The sequence below is a fragment of the Biomphalaria glabrata genome, chromosome 6 (genome assembly GCF_947242115.1).
Source record: "Biomphalaria glabrata chromosome 6, xgBioGlab47.1, whole genome shotgun sequence".
NCBI lineage: Eukaryota > Metazoa > Mollusca > Gastropoda > Planorbidae > Biomphalaria > Biomphalaria glabrata.
In genome coordinates this window covers 52,415,571-52,436,241 of record NC_074716.1, presented here as the reverse complement: position 1 = coordinate 52,436,241, position 20,671 = coordinate 52,415,571, and the positions used below count along the sequence as shown (strand labels likewise).

The following is a 20,671-nucleotide window of genomic DNA, read 5'->3' as shown; positions in this document are numbered from 1 at the left end:
ATGTCAGATTTTTCTATATCATAAACTAGAGCATGCCCTCAAAGTATCTTGGGGCTATGTTATGTTTGTTAACAGCGTTAAATGAAATTATTACGAAATTCTTTTTTACCCAAATATATCAAAATGAAATAAAAATAAGCGTACTTAGACCCAGACCTAGATCCTCCCGCGCAATTTTGGCACATTGGGCGGCAAGCTACAAAAGTAACCTTTAAAAAGTGATTTTAATGTAATAACCAAAGAAAGTGAAAAATAAATGTTTCAAACTGAAAAAAAAACAACTTACGCTTCCATTGTCCGGGTTGAAGTTCCAACCAGTATTGCCGCACCTGCAGAACTAATTTGAGTAGGACATTGCTGAAGTCTGTCCCAACAGCTACTAAGATGTACCTATCTTTTAAGATGCTTAACACTCTGTCAATGATGAGATCCAAGCGTAGCCTAACTGCATCTCCTACACAAAAATGTAGATGGATATTATGACACCAACAAATTTAACCTGTTCGTAAGAAATTGTTCTTTTCATGTTGCAGACAACACAAAATATAATTGCCTTAAAAAAAAAAAGCATGGGTTTTAAATGTAGTGAGACAATATATATGCAAAAATAGACAAGTCTTTGTAACTGTATCCACACAGTGAGAACAATATTTTTATATTAAGCAACACAGACAGTTTCAGTGAATGTATCCACACAGTGAGAACAATATTTTTATATTAAGCAACACAGACAGTTTCAGTGAATGTATCCACACAGTGAGAACAATATTAAGCATCACAGGCAGTTTCAGTCACTGTATCCTCACTAAGGAAACTAACAATACATAAGAGTTCTACATCTCTGGCCTTATTGAGCTGAATGTTTGTTGAATGTGAATATTTTTTTTATCCACAAAACATTCCTTATTCTCTTTTTTTCTCTTGAATCTGTTGGTCCATTGTGGCTTCCCAAGTGTTCACATTCAACAAACATTCAGCTCAAGACCAAGAAGAACAAAAATTCAAACAGTAACCATAAATTAGATTGAAAATTACATTAAAATGTTTTCCAACTCTGCTTAGCTTATTTAGTAAATGATTAAGTATTTCAGGGCTAGCATAAATCTATCTGCAGGGCACAGTACAAGGAACAGGAGATGCAGACAAAAGATGTGATGGGAAGGAATGGACAGGCCTGTCAGTGAAAGAAATTCTAGCCCTAGCAAAAGAGAGAAATGAAGAAACTATCAACAGATCATGAATGGTGCCCCAATGGTCAAACAACAGGTGAATGGTGTATATTCTATAATATACACTTTCACAACTGTATCAAAATATAAAAAAGTTGTCTTAACAATCAAATTTCTTTTAAAATGTAGTTGGATAAATGATCTTACTACAGTTGGCAGTTTTTATAACCAATCTAAAAGCTGCTGCCAGACCCTGTTTCTTTTTGTCTCTATTGTTCAGTGTTATAGCAGATACGCTTTCCTTCGCTGACTGAAGAGCTGCTACTTCAACCTCAATATATCTGTTCACAGCCTGAAAGTAACAACATAGGAATAAGTTTAACTACCGAGGCTTAAAATTGGTTTCAGATTCAGTTAAAAAGAATAAAAAAGTGAATCATTAACAAAGTAGGAGGCGTGTGGCTGAGTGGTAAAGCGCTTGGCTTCTGAACTGGAAAGGGGGGGGGGGGTCCCAGGTTCGAATCCTAGCGAAGACTGGGATTTTAAATTTCGGAATCTTTGCGCCTCTGGGTACCTGACATTAGTTGGGGAAAAGTAAAGGCGGTTGGTCATTGTGCAGGCCACATGACACCTTCATAAATCATAGGCCACAAAAACAAATGACCACAAGGTCTGAAAGGGGAACTTTTTTGTAAAGAAGACGAAGCACAGAAGAAAAGTTTAGAAAACAGATAACTAATTAACTATGTTATAAAATAGAGTATACATGGTTATGAATAAATATTTTTTTTTTAAATTGCAAATAAGCTGAAAATAAGCCAGACTCAACTTAGAGCTAGAAAAATGAATAAATAAAAAGTAGGACTAGCTTATTAATAGAAGTGTAAAAAGTAGCTAACTCGTAACAAAAGACTATTCAGAAACCAATTAAAACCGTTATAATGTAGAAGGAGCAATGTTTTACTATTTCTGTTATAAAATAGGTTTTAATGAAGAAAACAGACATTTATATCCCTTCTATTCTGTTTATTACATCAATAAGCCATTCACAAGTCAAATTTACCAACAATATGTTTCTTCCTTTGAACTACTATAGGGGGTAAATCATAAACTAATGCATACAAAGCAGGACCTTAAAAACTGTATCCCATGTGATGTTCCTTTCTTCAGTACGCCTGTCAGAGCTTGCGTCTAGTGCAGTAATGACTTTGTCTGTTTGAAGCAGCTCCTCAAGTTTCAGAACATTTTTCTGATGAAATAACAAATTCAACAGTACTTTGTAATCACTCCAATAATTTTGTAATAAGTAAATAATTAAATAGTAAATAACCTAGATTCGACAATAATGTATGTATACAATTATAAATAGAACATTAAGAAAAGATGTATACATATTACATCTATATTACATCTATAAAGGCAGCACTAGGGAACAATTTTTTTAAAGTGAGAAAATGGTGAATTAAATCTAGCCAAATAAGGAACAGCCCACAAACTATGGACCCTCAGATTCGACTACTCAGCCTATCAGTGAACTATGTAAAGTAAACTTTTTATTTTGTAAACTAAATTGTTCTTATAGGTACTTTAAAACCATTTTATTTTTTTATTATAAATAAAGTAGAATGTAATTAAATACTACATTTTCATGTAAAAAAAGGCTCTTGAGTCAATTAGGTGAGCCAGCAGTTATCAAGCAATGCAAGCTACATTCTGGAATTGACTTTTAAATCAGTCATTAAGTTTTAGCTAAAAAAGTGGTCTATAGGGCAGATGATGTAGAGGTCATCTGATTCTGTGGTCTATGGTTAACAAGGGTGTCATGTGGCCAGCACAACGACCAACCACCTTTACTTTTCCCCAACTAATGTCAGGTACCCATTAGAGCTGAGTGGACTCAGAGACGCCCAAAGATCCCGAAATTTAAAAAAAGTTTTAGCTAGACAGGATAAAAGGATTTCAGAAAACATAAAAGACTGGTGGAATAAATTTTCATTTGATTGCAGCGCTGTAGCTGAGGCGGTACTATTATCAATCGATTCTCTATTTCTGACATGCTGTCATCCTGTTATGATAAAACACTATTACTATTTAGATATTGGGGACAGAAAAAGATGTATTTAAAATAAAAACTAATCTAACTATTCATTCAACGTTGCGAACTGCACATGAAATGTCTGCAGAATTTACTTAGAGCTTATCTACTTTCAAAGTCTTGCTAGTTACTAGATCTAATGTATAATACATTATGCATAAATATTTTTTTTTAATGAGAGCTTAATCTATTCTGTAAACTTGACTAAACATAGATTAAGCCTGAAGTCTAGAGGTCATTTCCGAAAGACATTGAAACTTGCATTTCTAGACTATTCCTGAAAAGATGCACCCCAGCTAAAATTCTTGTTTATTTATAGTTTTTTTCTGTTTATATTTACAAAGCCCCAATGAGCACTAAACTGGAATAATATTAAGATACAAAACAAAAATTACATTCAGCAATCAAATTTGTGGGAATTACAGCTAGAAAAGATTTACCTTTCGTTCAGTAGCCTTTGAAGAATCAAGAGTCCTTAAGCATGTAGTTAATTCATCCATGCTGGTCAGACACTAAATTAGTTTCATAGAATCTTTTTCTTCTTGTTCATCCTGAATAAATAAATCAAAATATCTCTCAAGATCAAAATGAATTTAATAAGGATTAGCTTCAAATTCGATTTTTTTAAAAAAGAAAAAGTTCCCTTTGTGATCTATAGGGCAGATGATAAAAAGGTCATCTGTTTCTTTGGCCTACGATTTACAAGGGTGTCATATGGCCAGCAATATGAGTAACCACCTTTAATTTTCCTTAACTAATAACTAATGTCAGGTAACCTTTAGAGCTGGGTAGACTTATATATTCTAATACTAATTGAATTTATAGATCTAGAGTCTAGAATGGTCTAGATCTAGACTCTATATAATTAGATTCTGACAGAAAAAGATTTCAAGAATTCATAGTCAAGAAATTGAATGAGATCTAAGAATTTTTTAGAATGAGACCTCAGATTGATCATCACATCACTAATCATTGATTAATCAGTCTAAACTGGTCTATTGTCATGAGAACTTCAACTTCAACTTGAGAAGGAGAAGGGGTGACATGGGGAAAGAAAGGCAATGATTGAACGCGTAGGACGTAATCATCTTCTTTTTTGAAGTAACGTCTGTATTATATAAGAAGAAGAAGTCTCTTTTACCGATCTACAGTCACATTTAGTCTAGACAGATATAGATAGGCCTATGGGTTAACTTTGCTTAGACCTAGATTCGACAATAAATTTGTAGAATAATAGATCTGCTAGAGTACTAGAGCAGTGATGCCCAACTTAGCCTGTGGGCCATTTTAATTTCTAACACTCATGTCGCTGGCCATATCAACAAAAAGAAAAAAAATGATTTGACAACTTTTATGATAACTCTTATTGCAAGTCCGCTTATCATCATCCAACAATACTTTTCCACTTTTCTTCAAAGTTTTACATTCAGAGTCTACTTTTTGTTTTCTTCAGATCTCCCATTTCATTAATGCAACCTATTAAATAAATGGTACAGCACCACTAGCATTGATACCAAAAGATTATCCAAAATGATGTCATCATAACAATCATGTAATAAGGCATTTACAGGCATAAGGTTAGATCAAGTCAAGAAAGCAGGGGACATTTCAAAGAATTAAAAATAACAGAAGATTAATGTCGCATATAGAATAGTCTACATGATATATATATTAAAACTTTATAATAAGGTGTACTATTTAATAAACTTTTTTCTTACAAGAACAAGACAAAATAAATTTGAATACTGAAATAGTTAAAGTAAAGTACATGTAAATAATGAAATTATTGAAATCCAAATCATGGAAGAAAGAAAGTTTAGAAATAGGAGAGTGAGAGCCTTAAAATTTAAACCTAAAAGATTACAAAATAAAACTAAAACTAAAATAAAAGCCTACGTCTAAGGCTTACTTAGTTACTTACTAGATCTATTGATCTATCATCTAAGACTAAAATAAATCTAAGAGTCTTAGAAGTCACTATTTAATATATAATAATAATAATATATATCTAAGCCCTAACTGCCTAACTGGGGCCTAACAAAAAATACATGCATTATGATGATTATCAATTAATTCAATTATGATTATCAATATTATCATTTATTTTCATTATGATTATGATCATCATCATGATCATGTCATCATTCATTCAATGATCAATCATAATAATAATATTTAATAAATAAATAATTATAATTCATTATGAAATTCATATGACGACAAAATTGATAATATCATATTTAATAATTAATATGATATTAAAATTATTTTTTATTTAATAAATTATTATTCATTGATTCATTTCATTGGGGTCTACAACCTTTTTTTTTTTGTGTGTGTATGAGTATATCAGTATATCATGTAGATCTATATGACTTTAGATCTAGATCTAGTATGAGTACTATGAGTATGTATGTGGTTTTCTACAGTTTTTTGGGGCGATGTTTGGAAGTGCCAGATCTGGCCCGCATCACTGTACTAGACTAGATCTAGAATCTAATCAAGTTTAGTCTAATTATATCATCTAGAGTCTCTTAAAGTTAATGTTGACTTACAAGACATTTTCGCATGTTCTCAAAACCAAAACAACATACTGATATTTAAATACTGAAGAGTTGCACAATCGTAGAAATATATAGGTCGTGTTCTATTAATAGCACATATATGTGACGAATTTTTATGCCTTAGCCTTTTTCGACTTTTTACTTCGCTCCAGTTTAGAAAATTAGATAGAATCATAGATCTATCATCTTGTCTAGCTAAATTGTAGTAAGTTCTGCTAGATCTAGATCTAAAGGATGGAATGGTTCCAAACTTTAGGGTTTTTGATAGTTTGCTTTAATCATGGTGTATCTAGATCTATGCTTGCATACAGAATGGCAGTTGAACCAGAAAAACAAAACTTAAAATTAAAAGGTAAGACTAAGAGTCACAAATTATTCAAAAAAAGTTAATAAACTTAAGTGTCTTAAGGCTAAAGGCAAAGTCGGCAATTGGCAATACAGGTTGTTAGGTGTTGGCAAAATTTTGGTAAAATGATAAAAAACTGGGTCTAGATCTAGATATCTATATCAATATCAATATCTAATCTAGTTACTTAGTAGTTTTAGATGGCAAGATGGTAATCTAGAATATTACTAATACAAATAGATCTATATAAGTAGACTATATAATGTTATAAAATTAAAATATAAATGTAATATATATTAATATATGTTTCCCTAAATCATGTAAATGGTATATAATTATATATATATATATATATATATATATATATATATATATATATATATATATATATATATATATATTAATATATTATAGAACCAGGATATAATATAAGTAAGTACAGCTGTGTTGTAGAAAGAAAGTAAAGTAATATGTAATGTTGCCTAAATTTAAGTAAATGGTGTAGCTTCTCTCCTGAAGGATTTCTAAATTTAGTGCCTGGCCTAAAAAATGACCACCTATAGAAATAATCATACAATGTAGATCAATAACTAAAATAGTTTTTTATTGCCAATGATTAATACATAAGCCTACAATTGTCTGGCTTGACTACTTTACTGAAAATTAACTTAAGCATCTAAACAGATTTCTAGGTGTTATAAAATGCTAAAACTAATGCATATTTACATCATAACAGTTGACTCCCAAGATGTGATTAGAAACTACAACAGTAAACTCTCACCCAAGACCAAGTCTGTGTCACAGTTTGCCTTTGCCAAGCATTTTCAGAGTCACATGGTGCTCCAGCAAGCTCCACAGAGGGCTAATCTTTATGGCTTTGCTGCTCTTCGTGGTCAAGTAGTTAACATGAAGGTGATTAGCAGTTGTGTAATAATTTAATTTGAATTTTCTAAGGGCCCATAATAATATATATATACCATTTGTATCCAAACATTTCTACAATATGAATTTCAAGTATGTTGTTTAATTTAGTTGAAAATCATGTCACAAGGAAACATTTGTAAAGTAAAGTTTCCCTTCAGATCTTGCAATCTATGGGGCAAATGATGTTAAGATGATGATTCTTTGGCCAATGGTTAATGAGCAGGGTGTCATGTGGCCAGCACAATGACCAACCACCTTTACTTTCCCCAATTAAAGTCAGGTATCCATTAGAGTTGGGTGGATTAAGTGGCAGGCCAGCACAACGACCAATCGCCTTTACTTTCCGCAACTAAAGTCAGGTACAAATTAGAGTCCTAAAAATTCAAAATCCCAGTCTTCACCGAGATTCAAACCCAGAACCCTAGTTTCGAAGGACAAGCACTTAACCATCCCTCTACAAGCAAACACATGTGGGGCTAAAAATCAGACAGAATTCCAGGGAAAAAAAACAAACTAGGACGCCAATTAAAAGTATAAGCTGTTGTCAATGGTTATTTCGGCTGAATATATTTGTTGAACTTTATCCAACATTCTTTTACTCCGTTGTTTGTGTTTGTGTGATGCTATTTTTTACCATGCCAACATGTAATAACATTAGGGTTAGACTAGTAATCACTTTCGCCTCTCCCTTCGTCTGTTGAACTGTTAGGGCACCAAGCAAGATTTGTTGAAAGACAGTTTTTCTCCATTCCTCTTTGCCTTTGCCTAGAATCTCATTCAATCACAGGTTGTCAATTTTTTTAAAATATTGTCTTCCCATCACAAGATTTTACTAGAAATTAATTTTATGTAGGTCAATGACTATTGGATGTAAGATAGAAAAGCTATGGTGTCTAAGAGAAACAAGCTTCTTGCCAATGGTTTAATGAATGACTCATTAATTAATTTTATGTAGGTCAATGACTATTGGGTGTAAGATAGAAAAGCTGTGGTGTCTAACAGAAAACAGCTTCTTGCCAATGGTTTTAATGACTCATTACCCAATTTTATTTATGTTTTTTTTTTGTTGGGTGTTTAATATCTTTTACCAACAGGCTTAATTACAATTTGTTGCATTAGCTAGATAAAGTAATTTATTATTGAGAATATAGCATTGTACCATTGCTGTTGTATACCTCTCTAGGTGACTGTTATACCAGATATGAAAATCTACTACTATAAGACTACAGTTCGTCAAGGGCCTGTTACTGGACTTGGTGTTTGGAATTTTCTCCTAGATCCATTTCCAGGGAACACAACAGTAGCTATAAGCGTGGTGTCAGAAGAAGGTTCCCTGTCATTGAATGATGTTATTTTTGGTGATGTTTGGATCTGTTCTGGTCAATCTAATATGCAGTTTACAGTCATTCAGGTAAGATCCTATCAGAGCAATGCTTAAATGAAGTGTTATCAAATACCTGGTGTCAAGTCTTTTAATGGTTGGAGCTGTTGCACCCTATGGCAACTGAGAAAGATTTCTCCCAATAGTCAGGAGAGACTCTTTACCCCTATTTCAGAAGGTGATTCTATGGTCAATACCCTTCTGGCTTTGTGTAACACAATTTAAGTTTTGCCCCTTTAGCTTTTGTGTCTCCAGATACCAACGTCCTCCTAAAAAATTCCTTCATATTAACCATCAACATTGTATAGGGAGATTTCTATCCACCAATATCTCCTCCCTCATGTGGAATACATGGGGGACTTTCTGGACTGGTCTAGCAGGTCCCTGTTGGATCCTCACCAAGGGTCTTGGAGACAATAATCTTATCAACCTAATCCTCTCGCAACACCATGAGATAACCCACCGAGAGCCAGTTTCACCTTTTATTATCCATTCCTATGCAACGGAAGGTTCCACATGGGCACTCCTGCAAGTTTTAGTTTACCAAAATGTACTTAGTATATTTAAGTCTGGTGTGTTGTCCAACTGTTGTCAATTACTATTTTTTTTAGAGTAAAATGCTACATATTGAAACACTTACCATTTTATGTTTTTGATAGATTGATGACGCTGAGGAAGAACTAGCGGATGCCATAAACTATCCAAACATTCGCCTCATGACAGTCAACTTGAATGAATCTCCCACACCTTTGTATGACTTCATTAAAATTGAACAGGACTGGACTGCTCCCAATAGAAGTAAATCTTATTTGTAACTATAATGACTGGTTGGTTCTGTTAGGTTGTTATTGCCAGAAGTGGTATAATGGATATAAGCTCTCCACTACCTATATAAATGCTTCCAATGCCTTGCATCTGAAATCTCTGTCTCTGACAACCAGTTCAACATCTGGTCTTAACATGTGGCTTATAAATTAGGTCCAGCAGAACTGAGTTTCAACAACTCTAATGGCTACCTGACATTAGTTGGGGGAAAGTAAAGCAGTTGATTGTTATGTTGGCCTCATGACACCCTCATTAACCATCGACCATAAAAACAGATGACCTTTACATCAAATGCCATATAAAGATGGCATTGTCTGAAATAGTTACTTTACTTTTTAGGAGGTGCTTGTTAGCCATGGATGACTATCTAGGAAAAAAAACTCTGAATCCAAACCTTTGCTGCCTTGTGGGTATACCCATACCTAGGAAAGGCTTCAGGAGTCAATCCTGAGAAAAAATCAGGAGCCAGTGACTTTTAGGCAGGTTGCAGATCAAGCAACACAGCTGATCCTAAACAATATCCGGTACAATGCTATTCCTTTGGTCACCTCAGCCGTGAGGAGAGAAGTAAACTGCTGTGTTGGTGACATAGTTCCAATCTTAGCTCATGTCCAGGCTTTCATCTCATTTCTGTAAGAAGAACTTTAGTTGCTCAAGACTAAGATAGTCTTGGTTAATGTTGCCACTTTATTCAAAGGGAGATAACGCTGATTATCCATTAACACTTTTAAAAAACATTATTACACAATTAGTATAATTATACACAATCTCAATTTTCGTCTTTGGTTTTAGTCACGGCAAAAAAAAATAAAAAAAAAATGTATGAGTAGTAGTAAGTTATTTTTTTGTATTACACATATCTAATTATTTTTACTATGAATGCTCCACAGGCTCTATTGGAGGTCCACCTGATACCTATTTCTCTGCAGTGTGTTGGCTCTTCGGAAAGGCAATTCACAAGGCACGTGGATATCCCATTGGTTTGGTGGATACTGATTACACTGGAACACCTGCTGAGGCTTGGTCGTCTCCGGAGGCTTTAGTTGCCTGCGGAAATGAAAAGGAGAAACATCCAGTTTCCAACAGGTTAGAACACTTTCTTTTCAATTGATGTTTGAGCTAGGAAGGAATAACACGAACAGTCCTAGAAAATTGATGAATTTATACAATTAAAATTTTTATTTACATATAGATATTGAGATACATATAAATAGAGAAAGATTGAGAGAGAGAGAGAGAATGTGGCTTGCGCAATGAAATTTAATAAATTAAGGGCGATTGGCACTGCATCAGCCTCACTCTCATGCCAGCTGGATCCAGTGGCAGAACAGAGTCCAGACAACTTGAGCTGGTATGGGGTGCAGTGGATGACCAGTGTGCTCTACATATCTCACAGTGCTCTACATATCTCACAGTGCTCCAAACTTTCCATGACATTTGCTAGGTGACGCCTGATGGTCCTGGTAATCCAATTTGATGACTTGAGCGCCATGCAGCCGCAACTAGACCTCACATGCTGGGTGGTGGACAGACACCATAGTTTCACCAGATCGCTAACCCTCTCCTGGTCTTTATTTAACTTCTACTTTAAATACTTTGATATGTATAAGACATACATTCATTTTTTTTTAAAAGAGCATTAATTATATGAAATAGCTTTAATGTACATTATTTTTATCCTCTAGAAGCTTTGATGAACTGCCCAATGAAGGATTTGAAAATCCAAATGATAATTCAGCCATGTGGAATGCCATGATTCACCCTCTGCTTAATATGACCATATATGGTGTCATCTGGTATCAAGGTAGTTGTTTTTTTTTTACTTGAAACAAACATGCAGACTTTAGACTGTTTAACTCAAAACAAGTTCTTTCTTTGTCATGTGGTGTATGCACTGAAGTTGCCTAGACATGTAAACAAGATATTTTTTTTATTGGCATCTGGTAAGATTAATTTTTACAATGAAGAGCAATTAATGTAGGGGAGATAATTCATTTTTGGTACCTGACCTTTTGATTTCTGAGCTCAGGAGAAATTATAAATAGATGAGACAAGCTTGTTTCGGGTGCTAAACAGTTAATTGATTCTATAAGTCTCAAGTTTCGTGTGAAAGTCTACTGCTGTGAATATATTATTTGAATTATATTCCGTATTACCCAAAATGCAGTGTAGGATCTTTTATGTTTTCAACTTGGAAAATTTAAATAATTTTTTTTAAATATTGGGTTATCAGATTCAACTTCTGAAAATACCAAAAAGCATCCATCACCCTAAACCATTGTAACATTCCTTTTTAAAAAAAAAATTAAGAAAAAACAAAACATAATACACATGGATAGTATGTTAAGCAACATCTGTCTGTCTCATAAACCTAATTAATTCTGAGAAGTACTTGGCATAATTGAATATTGATGTTATTTCACAAATAGATGCAACTATAATAATTTTTTAATTTTTTACCTTAAGGAGAATCAGACGCTAGTGGGTCTCGCATGAACAAATACAACTGCACGTTCCCAGCTATGATCAAAGACTGGAGGCTTAAATTTAACGCAGCTTCAAATGGACAAACTAAAGCTGATTTTCCCTTTGGATTTGTCCAGGTAACAGCTAAATATGTAAATAATTATATAATATGTACATGAAAACAGAATTAAATAAAAAAGATAAGATAATTTATTGGTCCAAACAAATGAAAATTCAGTTTGACTACAATTGTCCATCTCAGCATAACCAATATAACAATAACAGTATAGAAGCAAACACGAACAACATTCACACACAAAACACACACAACCAGCGCTAGATGAAATAGGATTCTATGCACGTCTTGGTGATGACAAAAACTTTCAACACCCAGGTTAAAAATGGAATCATGGAGCTTTGACATCTTTCTATTCTAGCCTTGATGAAGAGTCATTTCATCCAAATCTGATGTAACTGTGGTTTAGTTGGCTATATTGTCTTTGAAAAGACATCTTTGATGAAATGGTTCTTCAAGAGATGGTAGCCGTGTTTATATAACTGAAAACGTTTTTTTAAATGCTATCAATTAACATTACAAAGTGGCCTATTTTATACATTTCAGTTGGCTCCATATCGGCCAGACCAATCTATAAACGTTGGATACTGCGACATTCGTTGGCACCAAACGGCAGACACAGGCTATGTTCCTAACGATGTATTACCCAATGTGTTTATGTCAGTGGCTATGGATCTGGCAGATTTTACATCACCTTATGGAGCGTAGGTTTTTTTTTAAAATATTTTTTTTAGTGTCTGCATTGTGTACAATATCTTTTAAAAATTGAAATATTTCATTTCTGTGACTAACAATAAAACAAGCTTGTCTTGAAGGGAGATCCAAAATGCTTGACTCTATAATATTATCATTAAAATCAAAACCTGACATCTCTGGCTTAACACTTGGTCACCATTTTTCATAAATGCTCTAAGCACTGTAATAATTTGTTTCAAATAAATATAAATGTGGGCTCAGCAGAAGTGGCAAGATAAATTTAGCGAGTCACTTGGAGAGATCTGGTCATAAACAAAGAAATCTTATGCCAAATGGGCACTCAACTACATTAATGAGGTTGTGACCGATCATCCCATGTGGTTTTGTGGGACATGTCCTCTGACAAATAGGATTACATGTCTCAAAGATAATTAACATGTATTGATACACAGTAAACTCAGGCAGAGAGATCCTTCTACCATCTTCATGGTGTTCTCCGGGCAGTGGACAACAGCTGGGAAAAAGGCTGAAGACATTGCTGGAGACAGATTTCAATTTGCCGCCCACTGCACTAAATGGTCTTAGTAAATTGGTCTTATAATTATTTCTTTTTAATTAATTAATTTATATATTTATATTTGTGTGTGTATATATATTTTTTATAGTGGTCATCCTAGAAAGAAGAGAGATGTTGCTGCCAGGCTGGTTCTTGGTGGCCTTGCAGTGGCCTACGGTCAGCAACTGGAATTTCAAGGTCCATTGCCTGCTTCAGGTTTTATTGTACCTCTTGGGCTCAATGTTAGTTATGGTGATAGATGGAGCTTGGACGTAAGGAGCTGGGATGGCTTTGACGTAAGCTGCACATATTTATAAATTGTTTTATTTTTCAGTTGGTTTTCAGCTAAATGCAATCATTCTCGAGTCTTATAGAAGTAAAGTCAGCTTTCAAGCTATGACAGTTTGATGGCTGCCTGGTCATGTGATTAAATCAGTCATACTGTTTCTTGTTTAGTTTGTTAGAGAAGAATATCCCTGGTCACATAGACTGAAATACACCTTTTGGCTCATAGAGTGGCAAGCTGTCTACACAGAAATAGGTTCCTGGCAGTGTTTACAGCCTCTTTCTGGTACCCATAACTTTCATCACATTCAGTAATTAACTCCAACAGTACATCAGAATATGATGTGAAGGTGTACCTAAAAATCTATAAATTAAAAATCATAGCGTTCCCAGGGTTCTAAACGCCATACTCCTCAGTTTTGAAGCTAAGCATTTTACTAATCTGCCACCATGCCCCTAAAGTCATTAGTGTATCGGCATATATACTGCAACAGTTACAGGCTGTGTTAATGTATAACTTGATAGCAAATTACTTTTTCCTTTCCTAGATTTTGTGTGGAACCAGATGGGTGCCAACTCAGATCATAGACTACAATGATGTTAGTGTAATTCTGTACTTAGGAGTGTGCAGTGATGGAGAAAAGTTTAACGGTCTTCGCTACGCTTGGAGAGAGTCGCCTTGTGCCTATAAGAAATGTGCCATCTACGACAGTGCCAGTGGTTTGCCTGCTCCAACTTTTACATTTACTCCAAGACATCATGGGAATGAGACATATTTTACTTTTGGTGGACCAACTTACATATAGAACTATTGCAAAGGTTAATTGTGAGATAGCCTCCAATTCACCTAATTGTGTGACATAAGTTTATAAGAAATGTCGACCATTGTAAAGTAGACCTGTTTAGATTAGCCTATGATTTGTGAGAATTTCTTTAACTCTTTCTCTCCTGATTGACAATACCATGGTTGATTTGACCCCATTAAATTAACTTAATTTTTGGATTCATAAACTTTTTTTTTGTGTTACATAAAAAGGGCATGCATTTATCTTTACCAATTATAACATTGTCTGATTAAAAGAAAAACGTGATTTAGGTTTAACCCTAACAGGCTAGTGAAATACAAATGGGAAAAATTAATCATTCCTTCTGAGTGCGGAAAATAAATATGGAGAGATAAGAGTTAAGGAATTTTAAAACTTATAAATGATGAACTATGTATCCCCACATAATTAATAAGTGCTTTTAAGGAATTTCATCATGTCTTATAAATTACAGATGACTTATGCATTCATAAATTTAAGTAATTATCTATCCTATAAATTCTCATCTCATCTGTATCTTGATTTTCATTCTAGGGATGTTGTGATGATTTTTTAAACCAAAGCCCGTCACAATTCTTAGCAGCATATCAAGAGTGAGACCTTTCCTGTTTTACAGCCAGCTTTTCTTTAGTTGACTCTTTCCTAGTGCTCCTTTCACTGTACCTTGTAGGATGACATTTAAAAGTGAGTCTCGCCTTACAACACGACCAGCTCAGATTTCATCTCTTCACAGTATTGAGAAGTTTTTGCCTGCCAGAGTGTTGAATTATAACAGTAGAAATTCATTCTTTTCTCCTGACATCTGATACCCAGCAATTTTCTGTAGCATTTACTCTCTAAAGCTTGAAATCAGTGTCCATCTTTCACAACCATATAAGAGTATAGAGACCACTAGTGAAGAATACAGTTTTAATTTTATCTGGAAGCTGATGTTACATTAGTGGATGCCAAACTCAAATGGGATGTTATTGTTGTTAAACAAGTCACTTTTTCTAATGTTTGGTTATATAGCTATATGCAACAAAGTACTTGCTTTTTTTAGCACTAATTTCCATGCCAGCTGCTCTAGCTGCAGCCTCCACTTTTGAAGTTAGATCTTATACCTGCTCTGCATTTTCTTCAATGCAAATTACTGCTGAATTATGCATTCCTGTGAAATTAATAATTGTTTTTAAGGAATTTTATATCCTGGAAATTACTGATGAATTATGCATTCCTTCTCAATTATAAATGTTTATGTCAGTAAGTTTTAACCCAATAAGCTTTACATTGTTAGGTTACTTTTCATTTGATATGAGTCATTGAAAGAGTAGAAAATACTAGTCATGGTTTTTTGCTGAGTTATTCTGCTTCATAATAATCTCATTCTTCTACAGATATTTCCTCCACATATTTTCTTTTTTTTATTGATTTGCAAATAAATTTTAAATGCATAAAAGAACGTTCAAATTGTTATTGAAATGAAATTCAGATTTCATACTCATAAAAAGTTTATTATTGTCTCGACAAATATCTAAAACATAATTTTTACACTTTTGACTTAACATTTTTATTCATTATAAAAGAAGATAGTAATATCACAGAGCTTTCATTTTATTTTAAAAAAGTTAAATTTATTTTGGGAATCTAACAACAAAACAAATATGAAAATAGACTTTGAACAGTGTAACTTATTTTAACATAATCAATATTTTTAGTTGAAATTTCGGACAAATTTTTTTTTAAAAAGATATCAAGCCTTAAGTTGTGAATGAAAAAAAAAGGAGTTTGTTCACATGTTTTTTTGGGGTTTTTTTAAATTTAAATTTAGTTGTTATATGAGGCTGTAGTTGTTTGCCGATGATTGAATCTACCATTACAGTAAAACTGAGTGTGGTGGTGACATTTTGGAAGTATTACCATATATAAATGCTCAAAGAATGAACAAAAAAATAACTCTGTGTGATATTATGTTTTGATATTTCCGTTTTTAAATTACTGGCACTTATCTGGTTGTGAATTATTAAACTCCAAAAAATATGAAGCCATATCTCTATTCACTATTGTGTTTATTAATTTACATTATTATATTTCTCTGTAATATATATATATATATATATGTATATATATATATGTATATATATATAACAACTCTCTTTTATTCTCAGTAGCATATTTCTTGTTTACCTTTCTTGAATTACTTTTTTTTAATGAGATATTTGTATAAAGACAGTTGTACTGACATTCCAACTATTTGTGTTTGTGTATGTACATTTTATTAAATACTTTATATTTTCAATTTATAGAGATGTACTTCTGTTGTTTTGTATTCAAATTAAGGATAACAGGCTTATTTTTTTATTTCACAGCAGTAAGGATAGGACCCTCTCAGTTTATATGAGAAGGTTCTTCTATCGCCAATTAGCTTAAGGTCCAGACAGTCTAAAGCTGTGCCTGACCTAAGAAACATTTCAAAGTAAATTTCTGGCTGGCTCAAGGTTGTCGTCAGGCCCCAAAAATATCAAACCCTTATAACTACAGTATTAAACAAAAGACCTGCATTAAAAAACAGGGGCCTCCAACGAGTTGTGAATACTCCATTCGATAGAATTATTTTTAAAATGAATTAGATTAAATATAAGGGCAAAGAGAGAGTGCTGATTCATTTCCAGGGGAAATAATCTGCGGATTATCTGCCCTTTGTAATAACACCATGGTATGTACATCTTGTTAGATTTAAACTATTTTTCCTGTCGTCTTTTAAGTCTGTCTTCAATAATGGCTTTTCTTTGAGTCTCAAATGTTTGTCCCGCAGCTTTTGTGAGAGCTCTCCAACTATGTCTCTCAGAGGCCATATAGGCCTATACTCTCCTCTATGCCACAATGAGTTCGAAATGGCGCCTGATTTTTTTTATTTTTATAGCGGACAGCGGCTTTGCACGAAACGCCAGAAAATATGCAGGTGCAACAGGTCACAAATGTGTTTGCATAGTCATGTGAAACACTGCACTTATCCTTAATCTTCTTCATATAGTTTTCTTTCTGTTGGGTTGGTTTGGGGCCAGTTCAGGCCTCTTGGTAAAGAAAGTTTTGAAGAACATGGTCAGCATTCTGTGGTGACACACTACATGGGCAGATTTCACTGGTTTCAATTTTGAGCTTCCTGATTTGGAAACCACTGCGCTGTTCATCTAATGCTGTGGTCTATATTAGTCATCTAAACGCTCCAACATAAAAAGAAGAAGAATCCTATATCTTCGGAATCGAATTCCTTCCATCCATCCCAGAGGCGCAACAGCCCATGTAGGGCTCTGGCTTGCTTTAACACATCCTTCAATTCAGATCTCTCCGGGGCCTTTCGTCTCCACGCCCTAACCCCAAGCTGTTGCAGATCTGCATTCACATCATCAATCCATCGCTTTCGGGGTCTGCTTTGGGACGCCTGTCGTGAATCGAATTCACTGCCATTATTATTAGATTTAAACTGTAAAAAAGTTTAGTAAAGAAAATAGAATTATTTAAGCTACGGTTCATTTGTATTTTGTGTAGCATACAAGTATTTAAGGCCCTACCACTACCTAATTAAATTTTTTGTCATGGTCAGTGTAGGCCTATCATGAGAACGTCGTGGGTATAAAAGGCCAACTGGAAGTATAGGAAACTCTATCTCTGTTTAATCAACCAATAGAGCCGTATGTGCAATGATCTTTAAGTGCATCAGATAAAAATGGTATCAAAAACAAAAAAATCTTGGGTCAGGTCGGGAAGCTGGAAGAATCTCAAACACACGGATGTCGTATGTTTGGTGGCATTTAAACAGGAAGGAATAGGCTATAAACTGGCACACTTAACAGACCATATATTTTGGGTCGGCCTTAATGTATAGGCCTATAATTAGATGCCCAAGGCAAAGTGAATAGGGTGCCCCCAAATGAAATAGAAAACAAAATTAAAAAAAAAAAAGGACTGAAAAATACGAATTAAAAACCTTCCTGGTTGTAGTCTATATCTAAATCAACTGTGGAGCCTTATAATAGTGCACGGAGAATGTAGATAGAAAAAATGTAAAATAGTATATATACACAGTATAATAAATATAATGATAAAGAAATACCAAATATAATCTTTCCTCGGGTCTCCCAAACTTGTTTCCTAGACTTGTTCTAAACTTGTTTCCCGACCTGTAGGCCTATTGCCTTTTAGGTTTTTCATACGCGTTCCTTCAAAAATGAAGTTTTATGTAGGCCTACAACTTAATTCCCACATGGTAGAGGTGGATGGTGGCGTACCGTGCATGGTTCGAACCTGAGACGCTTATAAATGATGTCTCAAGGCCAAGACCTAGTGATCGTCTCAATCTAAATGGGTGTTGCGCAATAAAATTGGAGAAATCAACTGAATCTGGAAGAAAGGAAGATCGATCGTGCCTTTACTTTTCCCCACGTACCTATATATATACCCATTATAACAACAGAAATAATGAGATGGATGATATATTATAAGATCTATAATGTTTGATTTTAATTGGTTTTCTATTCGTTCTTCCCTGCTAAAAAAATAATACAACAATGATATAGATCTAACTAAAACTAAAAAAAAAAAAAAAAATGAAATAAGCTGCGTAAGAATACAGCCAAAATTGAAGCATCTAGATCAGTGATTCCCAAAGTGGTCTATATAATAGACCCCCAGGGGTCTACGAAGACTTCCAAGGGGTCTACGAAAGTGAAAAAATAAATTGGGGGTCTATGAGATGTCTACGGGGGTCTACGATAATAAATTTCATTTAATCATGTTGAGACTTTAATTTTCACATCCCACTAATGTAATTATTTACTAAACTATGATTTGTACCTTAGTTAATCCTTTAAATATGTATCATGCTATGCAAACGAAAAATTGTAGCATTTAATTTCAATACTTATTTCACTAGCTTAATTTTGTCTCCATGTAACTAATGTTAAACAAAAAGGAAGACTGTACAGCGTTGATTATTTAAAACTGGGACTCATTCTTTCCTTGTCAAATAAGCGGTTTTATGACGAAATGAAACCAATTACGCTGGAGGATCGTTTGAGACGATGCCACACTGACAAAATAGATAATGGTTTGAAAAACTTTCGAACACTCAAAGATAAAGTTCAGAATAGACTCACAAAATCCCTCTTCGACATCATATAGAGAAGATGATGGTTTGTAGGCGACTTACAATATCTCTTTACTTATAGCAAAAACCGGAAAACACTATAGGTAAAACATTGATTTTATCAGCCGTTGTAGTTGTAAAAACTGTTTTACACAAACCTACATCTGATATTATTAAAACAATTTCTTTAAGCAATAATACAGTTCAATGGCACATTGAAGGCATGAGCTATAAAATTAAAAGCTTCTTATGTACTTCTTTGCAAACGACATAGACTACATACAGTGTTTTGGATAAGCGGTATCACAGGCTCTGACAGAATGTAATGCTGTGTGCTTCAAACTGGTTAAGGCTCGCAGGCTTCTTATTTTTAACAGGGTTGACCTACGAAATGTTTCCAGTGTTTGGGTAAAGTTGCACGCAGCAGAGGTTTGAATTCAGTTTTCCTTCTGTTAGGTGGGCAGCAAGTCTAATGATTAATTAATTTTTAATGTTTGTTGTTTACGTCATAGAACAACAAATTCCTATATGAAACATAATATCCATAGCAACGGATAATAGACGTGCAAAAAAGACATTTCCAGTGTGTTTTGGTGATTCCAGTAAAAAATATTAATTGTTATTTTAATTGGTTTAAATTTGAATTTTTGAATAAAAAAAGATAAATCTCTATTTTTCATTCTTACACCCACTACAGTTAGAAATTAGTTTTAAACAATGGAGTTGGTGAATTTGCAAAAATGCAATATAAGTTAAGCAGGGGGCAGTGGCGTAGCATCCATGGCGCGAAGGGGTTCAATGAACCCGGGCCCACAAGCAATAGGGGCCCACAGCTGTGGCGTAGCAACCATTGCGCGAAGGAGCTCATTACGCTTGTGCCCATGCCTCAAGGCCAGTTGGAGCCCACCTTAGAACTTAGGAAGAACATTTGTTTGTTCATTTGAAACACTTTTAAATAGTGTAACTCTGTTAAGAAGTTGTAAAAACATTGACTTTTAAGACACTATTACTTATATACAGTCCTATCTGAATCAAACGTTATGACATAATTACTTTTTTTTTAAAAAAAGGTACGATCTTTACATTGGAATGTCTTTACATTTAGTTTACTCATTTTTTGTCACAAACTAAATTTGTCTTATTGGCTGGAGAGGAGCCCATCAAGATGTTCTTGAACCCGGAGTACTGGTGTGATATTTACTTGTGTAGCAGGCAGTGGTTACGTCCAATAGTCCTCGCAGTACTGGTGAGATATTTACTTGTGTAGCAGGCAGTGGTTACATCCTATAGTTCTACAGTACTGGTGTGATATTTACTTGTGTAGCAGGCAGAGGTTACG

The 20,671-nt window shown here is 34.1% G+C and overlaps 2 protein-coding genes across 3 annotated transcripts in view; one reads left to right on the top strand and one right to left on the bottom strand.

Moving 5' to 3' along the window:
- LOC106052275 (serine-protein kinase ATM-like) overlaps positions 1-5,907 on the bottom strand; it is a 63,162-nt gene extending 57,255 nt beyond the window's left edge. For both annotated transcript variants that reach the window (XM_056032552.1, XM_056032551.1), the window contains exons 1-5: positions 5,820-5,907; positions 3,705-3,815; positions 2,302-2,418; positions 1,377-1,521; positions 287-454 (exon numbers count right to left, since the gene is read on the bottom strand). In XM_056032552.1, coding sequence (XP_055888527.1) covers positions 287-454; positions 1,377-1,521; positions 2,302-2,418; positions 3,705-3,764 — 490 coding nt within the window. In that variant the 5' untranslated portion in view covers positions 3,765-3,815; positions 5,820-5,907. The remainder of the gene's footprint in view (positions 1-286; positions 455-1,376; positions 1,522-2,301; positions 2,419-3,704; positions 3,816-5,819) is intronic.
- A 19-nt stretch (positions 5,908-5,926) lies between these two features.
- Positions 5,927-16,405, top strand: LOC106063223 (sialate O-acetylesterase-like). Its single transcript, XM_056032553.1, has 10 exons — positions 5,927-6,180; positions 6,911-7,086; positions 8,282-8,509; positions 9,139-9,277; positions 10,195-10,390; positions 10,990-11,108; positions 11,771-11,907; positions 12,393-12,550; positions 13,208-13,394; positions 13,932-16,405. The coding sequence occupies exons 1-10, from the start codon at positions 6,063-6,065 to the stop codon at positions 14,187-14,189; spliced, it is 1,716 nt and encodes a 571-aa protein (XP_055888528.1). The 5' UTR covers positions 5,927-6,062; the 3' UTR covers positions 14,190-16,405.
- The last annotated feature ends 4,266 nt before the right edge of the window (positions 16,406-20,671 follow it).